Below are 21366 nucleotides of genomic sequence, written 5' to 3' on the forward strand. Positions count from 1 at the left end.
TGTATTCAATACGTGACCCTAGGCTTGTAAATAGTTTTAGTAAAGTAACCAACTTTTTTTCTCTGAGTAAAATAATTAGTTTTTATCAAGGCTATCCTGGGACTACGTGATTTTTCACTGTAAACATGATCATGTGATCCTCTATTTCTCAATTGGACATTTCCGAAATTGTTCAATACTTAGATTAAACAGTGATACAAGGAGAGAAATCATACAGTCATGGCTTATAACCAGTTGATGTCAAGTGATTTCCTTCTGTCGTAGCCAGGTTTTGAGTTTTGCTTAGTTATCTTCAGATTATTTGGACTCTGAAAGATTAATTCGTTTCTCTGCAAACGTTTTTGTGCTCATAACGAATACTTGAACAAAGACATTTCTTAAAATATTTATTTGGATTTATAAATACGTATGATTATGTATTGTGTTTCTACAAGGAACTGTAGACACTAAAATTGAACGGGATATAGCATACGTCATTGCTTTATATATTGGATTCTTCGTCAGAACTCTAACTTTAAATCGTTAGAACATTTTATTATTAGGACTTCTAACGTTTGATTCGTGGATTATTCTTGGATTATTTTTGAATTTGATTCTTGAAACCGTAAGTATTTTTCTTCATATTTACATTAATTTTCCAGGATATAAATTATTTGTTAAATTTGTCAAAACTTGTTGTTTTCAATTTATTGTGTGGATGTTTATTCGAGCCAAAACACGTAACATAAGAATTAACACACATCACGTTCAGCAGAGCCAGTTGAATGTCGAATAGATCTATTTCTACGAGGTTTCAACACACATCTGTATTGCCATAATGGATGTTTTGTATAGTATATAGATTAAAGGAAATGCCTAATGCATTATTTATTACGGTATTTTAAAATCAAGGATCAGTAGTTTTAAGTCATTTGCACTGAGTTCTCATATGTTAAGGATAATTCTGTCCTTTACCTTTTGTGACGTCATTCATGATGTTAAGGCATTCGCCCTTATATTTCATATATTAGGCAAGATTATAGGTCACTGATACTTTGTCTTTACTTATGTTAAGCATTATTACAGGCCGTTCTTACTGAGAGAATTCATATATCAATTATGATTCTTGTTTAAACTGATATTTTTTATCTTAAGTATGAAGTTACCTCATTTACACTGAGAATGTTCATTTATTAAGGATGATTTTAGATCATTTAAATTGTGAGTGTACATATATTAAGGACTATCTTAGGTCATTTAAACTGTAAGTGTTCTTATGTTAAGCATGAGTTTAGGTCGTTCAAACTGTGAGTGTTCATATATCAAAGATGAGTTTAGGTCCGTCACACAGAGGTGTCACATGATGATCATTCTATGAGGTTGTGATATTTCATATGTTAGGAGTCACGTTAGGCAATTTTTGTTGTGTGAGCTGATATATATTAAGCATGATTTTATGTCATTCACACTGAGTTTGCAGACCGCTCCGGAGGCCTAGTGGTTAGAGCGTCGTGGGTTCGATTCCCTGCCGAGTCATACCAAAGGCTAACAACAACGGCGCTCAGCTTAGTGTTAGGACTGGTCGGCCTTGTGTCAGGATAATGTGACTGGGTGGGACATAATGCTGCATGTCTGCGTCTTGATGTCCCAATGCTAGACATCACTGAAAACTGTCACACTGCAGATATCGTAGCAATATGACTGAAAATTATTAAAGCTACGTTACAAATCCAAATCACACAGACACACACACACAGACACACACACTCACACACACACACAAATACACATACATACACACACACTGAGTTTGCATTCACACACTAAGGTTTCTTCGTTAAATACGTTACCCAATCTTAATCGTTTAGGAGAAGCACTACACCTCGCAAATTCAACCCTCCCAGATACTACTGTTAGATAAAGGGTACTAAAAGTTGTCTGCCAACCTATGTGGCCGTCTGGCAGAGTGATCTTCCTTTAGGTATAAGAACTGGCGGCAAAATCTACGAACCCTTCAGTTACTACATTTGCTGGTGACAAGAACCACAATCTCGTCACGATAGACCTAAAAAATCAGAATCTACGTGGAGGATACACCGTTATACGTTGTAGGAAATTTTCACTTCTAAGGAAAGTGTACTGCATCTATAGTTCCAATTTTTCTCTCTTCATATCCCGTCAAAGTGCTGCCTTCACAATTAGCAAACACTTTGTCGACGTCACACACTTAGATACTTCCACTGGAACCTAAGCGACTTCAAATTCAGTTCGATTTCCCACCGAGTTATACCAAAGACTTTCAAAAATGGTACTAACAGCTGCCTCTATTGACGCTCAGCATTAAGAGGTTAATGTTAGGACTGGTCGGCCTAGTGCCAGGATAATGTAACTGGGCGGGACATCATCCTACTTGTCTGCGACATAATGTTCCAGTGCTAGATAACACTATAAACTGTCACACTGCAGACATCGTAGCGATATTACTGAAAAAGTGTTAAAGCTACGTTACAAATACAAATCACACACACACACACACACACACACACACATATATATATATATATATATATATATATATATATATATATATATATATATATATATATATATATATATATATATATATATATATTACAACACCATCGATATCCTCATAATGCCACGCTTCAGTGATTCTATATGGACATTCCATCTATCAGCTTCTCCACAGGGAGCATTGTAACAGAGATCGTCTGCTATCACTTTGTTCCAGCTATCGATCATTTAGGATAGCTTTGCACTCTCACTGTATTCAAACACCATATGGACAGGCCCACAGGCTTATGCTTCTTCTTACAGTTGGTATTGTCATTATATTTTACCTGTACGCATCATTGCTTTATTAGACTGGTTGTTATAAATTTCTGGATCAAATTGTTAATAACAATAAATGTGCAAGGCTACAGTTTTGTAGGTTCTGCTCTATTTGTCTTACAGAGCAGAACTATGTGTAGCACGCAAATACATACCAAATAGGACGAAGACGAAACCAGTCTCAATGCTGACCTTTCCTCTGCGTGAGAATTTATGGAGATAAATCAACTTACCGTTCGGTCACGAAGCGCTGACCATTGACATGCTTTGAAACACCTCCTGTACTCAGGTGATCACGACAGGCCTCGGCATTTTTGGCAGCTCTTTCTAACTTGCCCCTCAGGGTTCGACTTGATTCCTATTGCGGAACAGCAAGGGACAGAGATAAACAGTTTGATCTCACTCACCGGATATACGGACATGTTACATATCCTGTTTCCGTTTAAATCTGTCTACGCCATATACCAGGGAGCCCAAAGAGCCAAAACATCAATATTGCTGGCTCAATCACTAATATCCTGGCTCCCTGGACGCTGAACCCGACTTTTGCAGACATGTACAGGGACCAGTCTAGCTCTCATTTCTAAGTCAGAGCGTTATATGAGTTAAAAGAGCGACATTCTTCGTCGCTCCTCGCTAGCTTTGTCTCAAGTATTGCAGGTGACGGTACCCTCACCTCATCCAACCAAGATGAAGTTGTTTGTTCTCAATTGCAGTCATCCATTCTACACTGTCCGATAGCACGGGAAGATTCAGACTTACAAACCTCGATTGAAGACGTTTTCCAGCTTTGACTCCATGAAGTTTGTCCTCCTCCCAATCCATCAACAACCTGTACCAGAGCTCCATCTTCTGTTGATCATAACACTGAACTGACGAATCCGACTTCAATTACTTCACAACCTTGGAGAGTTACATAAATTGTGACATGCCTTCATCATCAGCTCGTCGGTGGTCAGCATTTGGCAGTGATATTGTTTATTTGAGGATGATAAAGTTACACTCCATATATATATATATGGACTTGATGAACTTTCATGCAACTCAGTAGTTACTTTGCAATATCGTTGCAGAGGCATCGATCTTGGGTTTTCGTGTTCGTGGGTATCTTCCAGCCGGCGCAACATGACTTATCACCTCCCACTCCGAATACGCCAGGACAGGAATAGGAATCGGTGTCAAGAATGGCTTTAATACTTAATACATTCGCTCAACACACTTTGGCCAGTGCCGCAACCGCTGCTAGAAATTTATAATTGTTGGAACTGAACTCGGTGATATCTTCCTGCATTTTCTTGAAGGACCTCCATAACGCCAAACCAGGAGCACAAAAGTTATCCTCTAGTCTTCTGTTTAACTGACAGATTCGAGAAGTCTGCAAACAATCCACGAAGAAGACCAATTTTCCTTCCTCTAACAATCTCACCTTCGATACAGAGATAGTACCGGAAATCAAGAAAAGGACCTGTTGACCAATTATAGTACACAAACCTCTGGAAACCGTCCTATCGAAACTCCACCATCGAAAGCCACCGTTCTCGCATACCATAGCAGATATAACAACGAAAGGTTCCTAAGGATTGTTTCAGAGTTTTCTTGGTTCCAGAGGCGAAAGGCATTCTGCGTCCAGTCATCGACTTAAGCACCCTAAATCAATTCATCCACGCTACTTGGTTCGCAATGGAAGCACTACAGGGTATTTTGAATCTAGTCTGTGAGGGAAACTTCGCCGTCAGCGTGGACGTAAACTGTACATACCTTCATGTCTCTATTCACAAAGCTTCCAAGACATTCCTGAGATTTGCCTACAGCGTAATATCCCAATTCAGGGCACTCTCGATGGGGCTCAACATCACCTCCTGACTCTCCAATCGTCTGATGAATCGAGTAATGGCGAATGCGAAGGATCATTTTGATGGTGGCAATATCAGGTTACCTGGGTGACATTCTGCAGGAACATCAGTCAGTGATATCAGTCATGATATCATAACCTTTGTTACCAATATGGACTTTTCGTCAACAAGGAAAAGTCCGACCCATTACTACCTTAAAATTATCTAAACCTAGGTATGGAGTTCAATAAACAGGCAACATATTTCGTCTCCTTCAAGATCGGACACTAAAATCCGAAGCATGGTAGCATCTTTACTTTCGAAGAATTCTATCCGTACGGGAATCCCATCGCCTTCTAAGTTTACTTAACGTGGCAACTGACCTAATGGTCCTAGGTCGCCTTCCTGTGCGTCAATTACAAATGATTATTCTGTCCAAATGGAGGCTTTAAGTTTTCCCACTGGACCATCCTCTCATCATCTGCAACACTTTTGAGACACCATGCGCAACCTAACTTGGCTTACGGTGGTTATACATCTAGAAGTATAACCGCCTGGAATTATAATCTGTACCGATGCAAGCACAGAAGGATGCCGAGGTCACATATTACCATCCCTTCGGGAAGCCAGCGAAATATGCTTTCCCTAGGGAGGACAAATTCATATCAATCAATTCTGGATATGACGGCTATTGTGAAAGCCTGTGACTGATAGCAGGAATATTTGCATAGGAAATAAGAAAGTTCTCATTCTGTCCGACTATTCTACAGTGATGATTTGTCTAAAAGACCTAGGAGGAAACAAGTCATACAGTGGAGACCTATCTCAAACGACAAGAAAGAACCAATTTCCATGACCTTTTCATCCTGGTGTGGTGTTTTCTAAAGTGGTGTTGTCAACAAAAGATCCAAGTACTAGTTAACCATAGCCCAGGGTTTGTGAATGCATACGGCTATCGTCGAATACATTTGATTCCCAAAGTGATAAAGCAAGACAACCAGATTGTAGCCTTATCCTCATTGTACCAGTCGGAAGGAAGAGATCGTTGATCGACAACCTCATTAATCTCGCACAGGGACGCTCATTCACTCTGAAAGCATACGAAGACGCATATTATGTTTTCAGCCAGTGATGTACCAACAAAATCATCCTACCTCCTCAGGTATCTATACAGCAAATAGATAACTTCATCTGGCTCTTCGAAGAAACTTCGCACGAGTGCGATAAAAAAGTTAACTCACCACGATCACTTATAGAAACCTACTCGCCAGCTTTGAGTATACAGGGCCAAAACATTAACCCTATTTCCAAGTGGAAGATATCTTGGGTGTTAACCTTGTTGAACAAGACAACTTTGAGCACATTCCACAAGTATCAATAGGGCACCTTTCCTACAAGACCTGCTTCCTCGTGGCGATGGCGACGGGATATAGAATTAGCGAAATGCGCGCCTTATCAGCAGATCCGAATTACATACAGTTCGGGCAAGACGGGTCATATTTTTTACGACATCATCTTTTATTGTCGACACCTGCCTTGCTTCCACAGGTAATCGGACTTTCGTCATGAATCCTCCGTCTCGTCTGGACTCGTCAGTTGAAGGCCACCTACAGGACACAGCTCGGGCATTGAAGTTGCACCTTAATGGAACATAGCCGTTGGGTCTAGGTAGGTCAAGCCTCGGTCTACCTCTCAAGACAGTAGAAGAGGATATATCAACACAGACTATCTCATCCTGGATGAATTGGGATATTCGCTCTGCACATAGGGAAATAACCACAGGTGATATGAAATTTGTATGTATTTCGGCTCACGAGGTTAAAATAGTTACCTAAACCCTACCATTTGTTTCGAACTGTTGGCTAATCAGAATCGTTCAGGATGTGGGATGGAGTTCGGAGACCACATTCTCTAGCTTTTATCTCCTTGATCTGTCATACGGCCTCTATTCTACCAGATCGAATCGAGCCCATTTGGGATGACAGCTTAACAGGTCGCGCTTGCAGTCGATCGACAGCTCCTCAAGACCAGGATTCACTTCTGCTGGATTTACAAATGGGGGCGATATTTTGCTATTTGAGGCCGCGCACTGGCAGATCGAATCCCCTCCAATAGGGTAATCTAGAAACTGTCTCACATGCCTTCGCGAATCAGAGGTGGTATCTCTTTGTTAAGGTGATGCACTGCTCTCCACCTCTTACCTATTCTCTTAAGTATTATGATTGGGTAACAGAAGAAACCAATTTTCCTTTAGTAAATTATGCTTCTTCGTGAATACGTACCCAATCTTAACACAAATACACCCCCACCTTCACCGCAGTTACATCCATACAGAACGTGACCTCCTCTCCAACCGAAACTGTAGGATTCTTAGACTTTGCTGGCAATACTTAAACCTAAGGGGAGATCACTCTACCCCGACAGCAACTAAAATCAGCAGACATTGTAGCTCCCTTTAGATAAAAGTAATATCTGAAATGATTGTATTTGCATGGTAGTATTAAATCTTCTAAGGTATTGTGTAAGTATTCTCAAATAAACAGATTTTACTAGGAAAAATGCTTTCTTATATTAAGCACGAGTTAAAGTAATTTGCGCTGAGGGGTATCACAACTTAGGGTCATTCACACTGTGAGAATTACTCTATTTAGCATACGTTTGGATCGATCATACTGTGACTTTTCATATATGAAGCATCATTTTAGGTCATTATCATATTAAGTTTTCCTTTGTCTAGGAAGAATTTATCTTATCTACAAAGAACGTTTTCACAATAATGTTTACAGACGAATTGCACTTTGAGACTTCACGGTCAAGAATGATGCTTGGCCATTCCCTGTTTATGAGTTTAATAGTTAAGCATGTTTTAGGTTATTCATGATGAGTTTTCATCTGACATGTATGTATTTACAACATTCGCAAGTGACGTTTAATTAAGTGTTCTTTGAGGTCGTTCACAGTACAAGTTCTCTTCTATTAAGCATGGTTTTAGGTGATTCACTGTATGCGTTTTCGTAAATCAAGCATAAGGTCAGGTCGTTCAGATTGAGATTACAGATATTAAGCATAATTTTAGGTCACTTATACTGTCAGTTTTTATATATGAAGAATGATCATGATTTTAGGTCATTCATACAGTGAGTTGTTAAATATATTGAGCACGATTGTAGACCAATTGCAACTGGATCAACAGATGGTTTAGTGGTTAGAGCATCCGACTCGGATGCGAAAGCTCGCGGGTTTGATATCCAGCAAAGTCGTACCAAATACTTATTATAATGGTAATAACTGCTGCCTCATTAGGCACTCAGCATTAAGAGGTAAGGTCAGCCTGGTGTCATAATACTGTGCCTGATTGGAATATAATGCTGCATGTTTGCAGGATGATGTCCAAGTGGTAGACATCACTATCAACTGCCACAATGCAGACATCGTAGCGATTTGACTGAAAAAATGTTATGGTTACCATACAAATCTAACACACACACACACACACAGACACACATACACACACACAAAGAGAGCAATACACTGTGAGCTTTCATATAGTAGCATGATATTAGGTCGTTCGCACTGTCCCGTTTCGAACTTTAAGCACGATTTAACCTCATTCACACTTTGAGTTTTCATATATTGAGGAAGAGGTTAGATCATTCATATTGTCAATTTCACATATTAAGTCGTGCTAATAATCCAAGGGTTTAAAATCTAAAGCGTTTCTTATATGGAAAGAAACAATGTATCTGTGGATGGATTGATGGTTGGATGAATGGCGATGGAGAGATAGGTGGATAGATGGATGGATTGATGGATTAGTAACTACTGGGGGATCGAGATTTGAAATTGTAGTGTCAAACATAATTCTTTACCGAAGTATATTTTGGTAATAAACTAATTCATGTTTAATCTGTAAAAATGATTTTTTTCTAAATCTTCCATAAAATAAATTAATTTTGCAGAATCTATCAGGCAAAGATGTTTATGTTGTTGCAAAATGGACTGGGGATGAACAATCATTGATGACCAATCGACAATACAATGTAAAAACATTTATCAACGTAGACGATGAAACTGTAAGTATTTATAAAGTCATGTGTTAGTCATCGGAAACAAATCTTGTTTAATATTATTTCTTTAATCGATATCCGTAAAGTGTTTTGACTATATGTTCTTAAACTAGGAAACAGAAAAAAAACCCCAAGGAATTATGTAAAATTCAACAAATAATTTATTTCCCTAGAGTACAAAGTGAAAATTTTAGAGGAACTTACGGTATTGTGAATTCAATTCTAACAGTAAATAATGATCCGAATAAGTTCAATTATTGAATGTTCTTATGTGTCAATAGTCTTGGATGCACTGATGTGCAAACACTGTTGATGTATCACTGTCATATAATCCAGAATGTCTTTGAAAGAATTCTTAATAATATCGAAAGACCAGTTTACACTTGTAAAATATATTTCTTTGAGAATACTTAGGGCCAGCGTCAACACGGGCAGCAACATACCGAATATTTCCCAACCCAAATTAGCACAACATCTAAAACAATACCAACATTAAGGTGCAGACACAATGATACAGTATTGTTCTGTCCTTATCGCTCTATCACTCTGTCACTCCTTCAGCCCTTCACGTCTTTTCAGTCGCAGCCCTTCACCCCTTTTCAGCTGAAAATATAACATCTAAATATGTGTACTATTAGTGAAACGTTAATTCAGTAATATACACGACGCATGCGCATAAGTGGAGTTGATCATTTATATTAAAGTCATGGCATCGAGGCTGCTGTATCCGCTTATCCTGATAATCAGGTTCACACGTGGACCTGTATCCGACGAGAATCTTACATAACGTGAAGTACGATTCTGTCGTGCCTTAATTCATGCAATCTTGATGTGAATACAATCCTTCTGCTCAGTTATATTCTGGTGAACTTGCAAATAGACTATAATAAAATCTAACATTGCATTACACAGTTCGGAACTATCAAAAATTCACAATAAATATCAGAATAAAACAATTCTATCCTATAATACAGATATGGGGAATATAATTCACGTACCGATACAGCTGGCGATATTGCACCGTAAAGTGGACCGCTTACTGACAAGACATTCCGGAATGTGAAATTTGAATCTACTCTGAGCCTATAAGTACACTTTCTATGTTGCAATGCACGGCATATGCGCTCAAGGTAAATCGGTTTTCCTCAGCACTTAACTCGTGCATCATGGAGTGAACCGAACTCACTACATATAAATAATGCATGATATAGTAAAACCAACCTCAGATAACTTTGTACACATAAACGAAACCCGAGTATATTCTGTTCCAAAAACCCATAAACAACAAATGTACACAATTTCGGGAATTGGTTGAATTTAGTGGTATATTTCTTAAAGTATTATGATTGGTTAAATAATTTTGAATAGCATGTCAATGAGCACTTTGGAATTCCAAGTAAGCAATTTTTAACTAACCATTCCTCACATATATGATCACAACATTATATAAATTAAGTGAGGAATATGTTTATCAGAACGTTATCTTAAAAGTTAAGACGAGTTTCAGATGTTCTTTTAAGAACATTCTAAATTTCTAATAAAATCTAGACCCAGAACTCAAATCTCACTACACAACATATGTATAACCCAAACAAAACAAGGTTCTGAACTCAAATCCAAATGAATATATTTATCACAAATTACATTAGTCCGGTAGGTCCAAGCTTCTACACTTAATTACGAACAAAGTTCAAGTACCCACACAAGTTTGGATCAAATATACATATAATACTATAATACTAACAATTACATAGATATCTTACACAAATTACGCACGAACAAATATAATACTTCCATACACTTGGAAGTGCATCTGCAAAATCATATTGTCATTTCCTATGATGTACCAAACGTGAAACTATTCCACAACAGTCTCTGACTTTTAGGTTTCATTTTGTTAATGAAAGCAAGTCCTGGGATCACTGAATACTATAATCGGAAAAGGCGTTGCTCTAACATACACTTCTAAGTGTTGGAGAGCCTCTATCAAAGCCACACATTCTTTCTTGACGTAGAATAATTTCTCTATTACTTGGTTAATGTTTAGACAAATGAGGTACAGGATAATTCACAATATATATGCCTTCTTCAATCAATACCCCACCAACCTCCATATCATTATCATCAATTGATATTCTACATAATTGACGGATATTTAGAGAGAAAAGTACTGGAGCACTCTTGAATAATAAATTTATCAACGACAGCCAGAACTCTATCACTAGGCTAAACACTCCTTTCCATTGCATTTCTCTCATACCATATTTTCATTTATGACTGAGTAGATTTAAATTTAGACACGTTTCTATTGAAGTAACAACAATTGTCTATGGCATGTGTATCTAAAAACCAGCTTAAAAGGAGGAAAAGATAATGATTCTTAAAATGATTCCCTAACGGCAATTAATATCAAATGAGTATCACCAATCATCAGCTAAATCACGTCCTTTATAACAGCAATATGACTGAATTATAGTCTTCAAAGTTTGATGAAATCTTTATAGAACACGTTGACTTTCAGGTTGAAAGGCAGATAATTTTAACTGTTGGACGCTTAATTCATGCATAACTTTCTTGAAAATTGCAGACATAAAATTTGAACTTTGATCATAAAAGGCAGATTTAGAAAGGTCGAAATGTCTTTTAAAAAATCCTTATCAAAATTTTTACAATGGTCTTCATTTTAATATTTTTAAAAGGAAAAAGCCTGTAGACATCTTGTCGAAGCACACATTATGGTGAACAAATATTGGTTGCCTGCCTAAGTAACAGCGAAGAGACCGACACAGCCTATCATTATTCTGCTAAATGCTTCGTCAAAAGCGAAATAGGCTGCAGATAAGCCTTCGGTATCTCCTAGATGGGTTTTCCTAACATTTGACAAGAGTGGCAAAATCTACGGTGTTTACAAACATTACCTCTAATATTCGGCCAATTTTTCACAAATAAAAATTGATTGGTCACTGCCCGCTCGTCGTCAACTGGTGCGATAGGTGGCCTCCATTTGCTCATGAGGATCCCATTTTTAACAAAATAACAAACCGAGACTTGTCTTGCTTCAGTTTTGCTAGCAACCCTCTTATGCAGGATGATCTCGGAATCTTGGTGTTGTTTGATGATTGATGGTCGTTTGTCAATCTGATTCGAAAAGAGAGAATGGGTAGAAAAGAGAACCACTGTTATCAATACAGTTCGATTGATTAATACCTGGAATTAAAGTGGCTTCATGAAAATATATACCAATAACAGTGACATATTCTACAATCGCTCTGGCACCTGCACGAGCAGGATTTAAACCAAGGATTTCCTTCTCAAAAATTTTGCTGCATGCAAGGTTTATCAGTTACTAAGTAGATTAAACACAATCTTGTCTCTAGCTACGTCAGTGCCAAGTAATAAATGAGTACCCTCAGTCTGTAAAGAAGTCACAGATGCGACATTCACGGGCTCCGAGACTAAATCGGATGCCACATTATCTAAATAAAGAGTTAGATTAACAAATCACCCTGCTCTTTGAGTAAGAACACTTTCTTTATATAAAAAGACTTCTCAGTAAAAGGCAAAACTTATGGTAATAAAAAGCTCCGAGACGCTTCTTTGACAATTAATATTTGAATATGCATATGCTTGGTAGAATGAACAATAAATCATCTTCAACATTTCGACATGGTTATTAATTTTTTTTAGTTAAATCAGACTGGAGCTTCTTAGCCTACCCAATGTATTGCTTTCAATACCAAGCAGTGACATCTACCTCTTCGAAATAGGATGATATATTATAATTCTGTATTTATTCTGTTGCTTTTTTTTCAATCCATAGCCCAAGGATGCCTGGTTTTTCCTTGAAGTTAATGGATCCAAAACTGTTTCTAGTATTACTGTCACATGCAAAGGAAAAGAGGAATTGGATGCTTTGGAAAGGAAACAGTTTACCATCACCAACGACAAGATGGTATTTAAATAGTTTAAAAGTATTAGTGAAAGTGGAGTAAATAAAATAAATGTTCAAATCTGCAGTGTCTTATATTTGAATTATTGTGATAAATTTATTTTGCAGCAAACATATAAACAACTTTACCATACCACCGTATCACCTCAAAGAGTTGTACCTTTAGATAAAATACTCGTCTGGTGCAGGTAGCAGACTATAGCATGACTAACACAGATTACTCTAAATGGAGGTTCTATTTATTGTGTATTAATGTAATGTATATATGTTACCGCACTTGCATTCTACTCATTGGTGAGAAAATACAAGTCCAGTGTTTTGTTCAGTATTGGATTTATTGTGCCTTATTGGGTTCATGGTGGAGATTGAGACATTTCTCCATGCTTTGTAACATAAACCCTACAAATACAATAAAAACTACATTTACTACAATAATAAATAATATCGCCATCAGTGCATTATTGTTCCGCATGTTTACATTGGTTCTCTTTACAGTACATTCAATACGAATAACTTACAACTCCATATAGTTATTAATTATCCATCTAGAGAGATAGTGGACCAACTAAACCTAAACAACAGTCAGTGTTTAGAGCACAAGTAGGGAACAGACAGACAGACAAACAAACAAACGTATGGACAGAACGATAAGCTAATAATAAAATGCAGATTGATAACCTATTAAAATGTAATAAAATACAGCAACATGCGTTCCCGAGAAATATGCAGAGTACATATAAAATAAACTATTACATTAATCATATTATAAATATATCTACCTTATCATATGGGACAAAAGCCAATTTACATCCTTGCAAGCACAAGAAACTCTAATGGACTGACCACTAATGCTGTTCATACTATGTTGTTTATCCAGACAAGTAGCAAACTAACCAATCAGAAAGTTGTTTACCACTTGTCATACAATAGAACAACCTAGCATGACCAGCAATCAGGGTAGTTGCGTTGCTCAGTGAACAAAACTCTAACAGGTAATCCTGGTTCATGGTTACCTAAATGGCTAAATATGTGTAAACTGAGAATAACACTAATTGCAACTGATGACTGTATTTCCCTCAATAATAAACATTAACTACATAAAATAATAAAATACCTATTTCTGCCTAAGTAAAACATGACTATAAAATTATAAAACATATGCTCCTGCTACATATATTTATCATTATGATTTATGAGAGATAATATCCACATGACTTTGTGCCATAATTGTACAACAAATTATAGACTGAACATTTTGTGTTCTCTTGTGAAATATTCGCCTCATGCATTAGTTTTACCTAAAAAATTCAAAATAATGACATTTATTAGATGTTATAGCATTTTCTCTGAAACGTCGGGAGGCATCGCACGAAGTTCCTTCAGCCTCGCGTTCCAACCAGATTTTAAGGCTAGTAGAGAAGCAGCGAAGTTTTTGATCCTGAGAGAAAGTTCAGATTCTTATCTTTGTATTTCTGAATCAAGGACTTTCTCACAATGGTATGTTGCCGCACATTTTGTTGTGATATTGAATTATTTTACAATTTCAGACAGAATCATCAGATATGACGGTATTTTTGCTAAAATCTTCCCAAAACGCACACGATGTTCCTCCTGACACAAGCAGTATCCTGGCACTACTGGAGAATGTCAATCAATGGCATCCGAGTCCCACTGAATCGAATCGAATTCTGATCTGCTCAAGGTTTGTAAACATATCAACAATAATTAAAGTCAAAGAGCCTTCATTAGTGACTGTAGCTTATTTTCTTTAGTTGCCAGGATTATTCTTACTGTAGTAAATGAACATTTTTGATTGTGAAGGAAGGGCATATTTTGCGGAGTCTTTTTAGTTTTTGCTGTTCTAAACAAATTGATAGTTCTTTATAACTGCACACTCGTCAACAATATTATGCACATACTTTCTGATCGATATAAGAATATACCTGATGATGAGCTTTGAGGTTCTTTTGGTTAAGTTGTGACTTTGTGATCCACATACAATTATTCATTCGATCACTTAGTTTCTTCTAGTTTTTTCAGTAACTTCTTCAAACTTGCATTGGGACTATTTGGCGAGGTTTTCTTGACTAAATATTCTTGTCTGACTCACTTGCATTCTTTTCCAGAAGAACTTTAATGCAATGTATGCCAATCTTGTGTCATGTGATTTTACTTTTGATGAAAATTTAGGGAAAGCACGAAGTCACCTGAAAAACAAGGGAGGAGAATTTCGTTTACATACCATGCATACAGAAGAGTTATGCGTTTAATATCGAGATGACATTCAAGTTTTAGATTACGGATACAAAATATGGGAATAACGCTGCTAACGATATTGACATACTACACATTGAGTGTTGTAAACCTGTACTTACATTTCAGGGAAATACATAGTATGTGAAGTTTTATCAAAAATTGGGAATATATGCTTTTTTAAAACAATGAAATATCGATTATGTATACATGAAAATTCCATTCACTGACCTTTATATAAGCAGAAATATTCATGACAATTTTAAACATCTGTGTAATTGGGATCTTAACATATAAAACAATGTTTAGTAGTTTGCTAAGCATTTTGAGCAATGCACATTAGATTTTACAGTTATTTCATTTTTAAATTCAAATTATATGTCCATTTTGTTTCTCTATCAAAACCAAACTACATCCTTTGATTACACAAACACCTGGTTATTTGTGTCAGATTTGAAATGAACAGATGCGGTGTCATCTATACATTACTGACTGAAAAAGACAGAATTCGAAGAGACGGAGAAATTCATATATTGCGGACAAGCATGGACATGTTGGCAAGGAGTCGAACACTACTACCAACATTCGTAAGAATCTGTCTATTTTCTCTTAAGAAACCTGTTCAATTTTCGTAATCATTGCGTATTTGAAAAATGCACTATCAGACACAGACACGGAAACCTTTAAACAACATCTGTGTTCATTTTATATCAGAATTTATCATAGAGAGGGTTAAATTAGCACAGTCATTAAAAACGACAACGCCATGCTCGTTTTGCTACTTGTTACTACTATTTCTGTTTCTGCTTATTCGCACTCTTCTTCGCCTTCTTCACACCATCATCATTATCATCATCAGTGTTATCACCACCATGCTAATCTCACCACCATTAACATGACCATCATCATGGACACCATCACCATTATCACTACTGAAATGATGATGATGATCATCATTATCAATGAGTCAGAGTCTGTCGGAGATAGACTAATAGATTCACTTGGTAAACATTACTTTATTTATGCAAGAGAACAGACGAAAAAAAAAGCAGATATTATAAATATTCAAATGGTGTAACAATATACTGTATATACTGTACTTCACGTATCACAACTCTTTACTTCTTTCCCATAGGTCGCCATGTATCCTGTCGTAAATATTTGTAAAGTAATACACTATAAGCATATAGTGTTCGATCACAAAGTAACAAAGTCCAAAAAGGCAAAACAATAGAGAATATATAGGGGCTTTGAACTTTCATATGTACTTTCATATGTAAAATTTTAATGTATTCAATGCATCTGTAAAAGTGAGTATTATATATATATATATATATATATATATATATATATATATATATATATATATATATATATATATATATATATATATATATATTTATTTATTTATTTATATATATTTGTCTTGTCTTGTCTATGTTTCGTATTTACTTTGAAAAAGACTCATTAAGAGTCGCAAGCGCTCAAGGCAGATAGTTACTAGTTTTGCACTATTCGTTGTCAGTTTATTGCATTTAACTTACCCAATCCCTGACACGAGTGATCTCTAGCTGGATGCATTGTAAATGAGAAGATTCTTATTCGCCATATGATTTTCATTCTGAGGTGGTGGAACAAGCTGGCAATAAGTAGTAATGGATCGTATGCAATACAATCTTTGGAATGAACGTTAAATGTGTTCCATGCATTAAATAATGCTCGTGGTGATGAGAGTTTTGTTTCATTTCAGAACCAGTATATCTTTCTTCACAAATGTATGTTAAGCCATGCAACGCAGGAACGCACCTATGAAAACACAGCTGCTCTGAACAAAATAAAAGAAATCCTTTGATGATGACCAAGCGCGGCATTGAGTATAAACTTGGAAATAGTGCTACGAACCCTCGGCCAAAATTTTGACAAAACTACGATGAATACATTGAAGCATTTTCATAGTATCAGTTTTATGAAGCATTTTAGCTCAAAAAGTCGAATGATCGTGCATTGCTTGATACATTCTTATATAATTCATTAAACATTTGTTATGAATGTCGTATAGTGTTTTTGAATTAAGAGCATTTTGAATATATCGTATTAAGACGGTGAATCCAATAGGTTTTCCTTTAGCAGACCTTCCGTCTCTGAATCAGCTTTAACAATAGGTTGGATGTAGAAATATTGCAAGGTATGGGAAATGTTTTTACAATGTGTGGCAACATGAGATGAAAATGATTGATCGATATATATATCTGATCTATGTTGGTTGATACGTTTAGATATTTGTTGACTGGTTTGTGCAATATGTTGGATGCCACATTTTTTGCATGTCATCAAATAAATAACATTTGATGTTGTACAATTAGTATCACAACTCATATTAAAAGTTTCTTTCGTATCATTACTATTGAAAGAAGTATTTGTAATAATAAATGAACAGTGCGAACATCTAGGTCAATTACATTTAGTTGATGATCATATTTTATAGGATGTTTCTTTAATTTAGAATTAGTTATGAAATCTTTAAGATTTTTAATCCTTTTATAAGCAAGTGGGGATTTGCTTTCATGTAGCGATTTAACACTTGCTTTACATGATAAGTTTAATAAATCCCAATATTTATTGATAATCTTACCTATATTAGGCAGACTTGAATTATGTTCAGTAACAAAAGGAATGATATGTTCATTTCTACTTTTGATTTAACATTGTAAAGATTCAAGTCGTGTAAGAGAATATACTTTTTGGAAAGCAGTATTAATGATGTCAATAGGGTAATTTCTATTTAAATAATGCTGACCTAACTCTGTCAAAGATGATTTAAAAACAGCGGCATCCGAAGTAATTCTTCTATATCTTTTTGCTTGTCTATATGGTATCCCGTGTTTACATGATTTAGGATGGCATGAAGAATATTCAACATATTGATGAATACTCTTGTTTTTAACATGAACCATGGTAATGATATCATTATTTTCATTTTTCACGACATCAACGTCCAAAAATGATGCTTTAATTTTAGACACATTGAATGTAAATTTTATAGTTGGATGTAATTTGTTTAAACTGTCTGTAAAATAATAAAGGTCTTCGAATGAATAACTCGAAATCATAAAGATATCGTCTGAAAATCTTAACCATACATCTGGATTTTAAGAGGCATTTATTTAGAAAATCATTTTCTAATTTTCCCATAAATGAAGATGCATAAGCAGGTGCCATAGGACTACCAATTGCTGTTCCCATTTTTTGGAGATAGTTTGTATTACCAAATTGAAAAGGTTATTTTCGAGCACAAATTTTATCAAATCACAAACATGTTATTTTGATAGTTTATATGTACATTCGTTTTCTATAAGATAATATTTACACGCTTCGATACCATCTTTGTGTAGTATATTTGAGAAGAGTGAGACCGCATCAAGTATAACAAGGAATGAATTTTCAGTTAGTGTCGGTAAAGTTTTCAGTTTGGTAATGAGATCAAATGTATCTTTGACATATGAAGGTAGTGATTTCATCAATGGTTGTAAAATGCGATCAATGTATTGAGATATATTATTTGTAATTAAGTTATATGTAGAAATAATGGGTCTACCTGGATATCCTAAATGTAGTGACTTATCAACCGTTTTATGTATTTTTGGTAAAATATAAAACTGAGGTGTGCGTATTTTATTTGAGAAGATATCTAGTTCATCATATATGGATTAATTGTGTACAGCGATTTGATTAATACATTTGCTTAATTTTTCTTAAATTTTTCAGAAGGATTATATGAAAGTTTTGTGTAATATTTTTCATCATTTAATTGTCTTTCTATTTCTCTTATATAATCTTCCATATTCATTATTACTATGGCGCAAGACTTATTAGCTTTTCTAAAGATGACAATCCTTTCGTCTTGTGATAAGGTACGTAAAGAATTTAGTTCTTCTTTAGATATGTTTGTAAAATGATTTTATTAAGACTGTTATTTAAAATTTCTTATTTAGTTGCTTCAATATAAAAATCGAGATAAATATCTCTTCCACTAGATGTAAATGTTGATTATTTTTTATTGAAAAAGGGCTTATTTTGCAGATGAAAACTATTTTCATATTGTGAAGATGTACATGATTGTGAGAAAAATTCTTTTAATTTGAACGATCTTGTGCATTTGAAAAATTCTTCTGCTAAATTAATATTATCATGCTCTTGGTTCTATCCCTTACCTAGAAGAATGTAATCATTATTAGTCAGAATTAGTTTATAAAGGGTTAACACAGTTTCTTTTCCTCTTTCGATTTTCTTTTTCCTTTTCTTTTCTTTCCTCCATCTGTTCTTGTTTTGTATTTTAATAAATCTCCTATTCTTTCTGTTGTTTGTGTTGTTTTCAACAGATCCTTGAGGGTTTCCATTAGTCTTTGTATTGTTGCTATAACGGTTATGTTAGATTGTTGTGTTGTTTGCTTCGCCACACTTACTGCATCTGTAGAGGTTGCTTTTGTGTGCCTGTGGCTGTTAAGTGTATTGCTTGATTATCTTTCTAATTATTTTGAATGGGTCTATTATTGTTTTCGGTGTGATTTGGTTGATTTGTAATTCTTGCTGTTGGAGATGCTTGTTTTATTTACTTCTCATGACTTGTTGGTTATTCCGTGTGTGATTATTAGTTACTGCACGTTTTGTTTTTACATTGATGAAGTTAATGTGCTCTGCTGATTTATTTGGGTGTTGATTATCTCGTTTTGATTTTTCTCTAGTAATTTACGATGCTGTTGTTTTTCTTTGTCCAGGAAAATTGTTTTAATCTCTCTGTAAATTCTGTAACTTTTCAGCTGACTTGATAATAGTTCGTCTTGTTTAGATTCCATTTTTATAAAAAAGGTCTTCCTAAAAAATGCCAGTATTGCCTTTTATCAAAGTTTTTAGTTCATCTCTATGTTCTTCTATTCTTTTGCCTATCTTGATCACTCTCCTCTGATGTTCTTCTTTTAGTCTATCACATATTTCCAAAGATACTTTTTCCAATAGGGAGTCAATTGATGCCATAATAACACATTCTATTTTTACATACACACACACACACACACATACATACATACATACATACATACATACATACATACATACATACATACATACATATGTCTGTGTGTGGGTGAACTTTGTAGTATATTTGTTCATTGGCAAACGTTAAGATATGTACAATTTGTACCGCAAGTGGACAGTAGGATGTTAATTCTTTGGATTTAGACCGGTTAAAATACGTATGAGCTTTGTTGCGGATACATCATGTATTAAGTAACTTGTAAGCATGTATTTCATGTTATGGTTTGATAAAGGTAATGTCAAAATCGGTATAATTCGACTTACGATGGCTGAACACTTATATAAAATATCTAATTACGTCGCAGGTCGGTTCAGTTCAAGCAAGAACTAAGACGAAGCAATAATCTGAGCAGAGTAGGTCGTAAGTGGCTGTGCTAGCGTTTGAGACTGAGATTTTGTGCCAATAAATCATAAAATATAAAGTTTGATTGGTTAACAGTGGAACATTAACATCAAACTCAGTTTGGCATCTGGCATTCTCTGGTAGTCTGTAGAAAAAATATATTGATATTACAACGGAAACTGGAACTGATGAAAGATCAATTAATTTCATATTACAGGTTCATATCCTTTTTCAGCTATTTTATCATGAATATTTTAGCATCTTGACGTAAGGTATATTTTACACAATACACCAAAATATTAACAAATATGTATATATGATCTTTTTGACCTTTAGGTATTTCTAAAAATAAAATATAATTCTCATTACAATTTATGTAAACGTGCAAAGCTTATTTGTAAAATAAATGTGTCATACCAACATGTACTTTTATTTCTACGTTATTGATCTTTATTTGTAAATATCTAGAAAACAAATGTATGTCCGTGATATTTAAATACGTAAAGACGTATTTATGTTGCTGACCTAATATGTTTTTCCGGAGTTGGTTGGGTGAGATGTCCAATCGAGTGCCCCCCCCCCCCCCTCATATACATGAATTGGTTTTTGTCGCGATAAAACTCAAAATCACCGTTATTGATATATAACCAAATTACCCTCTTCCATCTCCATCTTTGGAACAATTTTACTAACTATCAATATGTTGCTATTTACCGTTAACGTTGTAGTATCTCAGTATGCATTTTGTAAACAAATGCAAATATCCTAATGTAAGACAACCCCAAATAACACCGTCCATCACTACTAAAGAATTAAAAATCAGATTCCTGATATCATTCTCAATTTTCCTAAAAGTGTTTTTGCTTTAGGTTCAAAATCTGTACTCTACATTGTTTTCAAGTAGCATTATTCACTTTGCTAACTTGTCCTTATGTAGGAAATAAGTTCTGTTTTGTATCTTATGGAAGCGAATCTTAGTAATAGTGTAAAGTCAGGAGC

The 21366-nt window shown here is 35.3% G+C and overlaps 1 protein-coding gene across 1 annotated transcript in view; it reads left to right on the plus strand.

The window, feature by feature from the left end:
- LOC149796845 (receptor-type tyrosine-protein phosphatase alpha-like) overlaps window positions 1-20789 on the plus strand; it is a 49286-nt gene extending 28497 nt beyond the window's left edge. Inside the window, exons 16-20 of the mRNA XM_089961481.1 lie at window positions 8624-8737; window positions 12552-12683; window positions 14228-14382; window positions 15385-15520; window positions 16684-20789. Of these exons, the coding sequence (XP_089817607.1) occupies window positions 8624-8737; window positions 12552-12683; window positions 14228-14382; window positions 15385-15520; window positions 16684-16785 (639 nt within the window). The 3' untranslated portion in view covers window positions 16786-20789. The remainder of the gene's footprint in view (window positions 1-8623; window positions 8738-12551; window positions 12684-14227; window positions 14383-15384; window positions 15521-16683) is intronic.
- The last annotated feature ends 577 nt before the right edge of the window (window positions 20790-21366 follow it).

Source organism: Sinohyriopsis cumingii, chromosome 6, assembly GCF_028554795.1.
Source record: "Sinohyriopsis cumingii isolate HCF-2022 chromosome 6, ASM2855479v2, whole genome shotgun sequence".
Taxonomy (NCBI): domain Eukaryota; kingdom Metazoa; phylum Mollusca; class Bivalvia; order Unionida; family Unionidae; genus Sinohyriopsis; species Sinohyriopsis cumingii.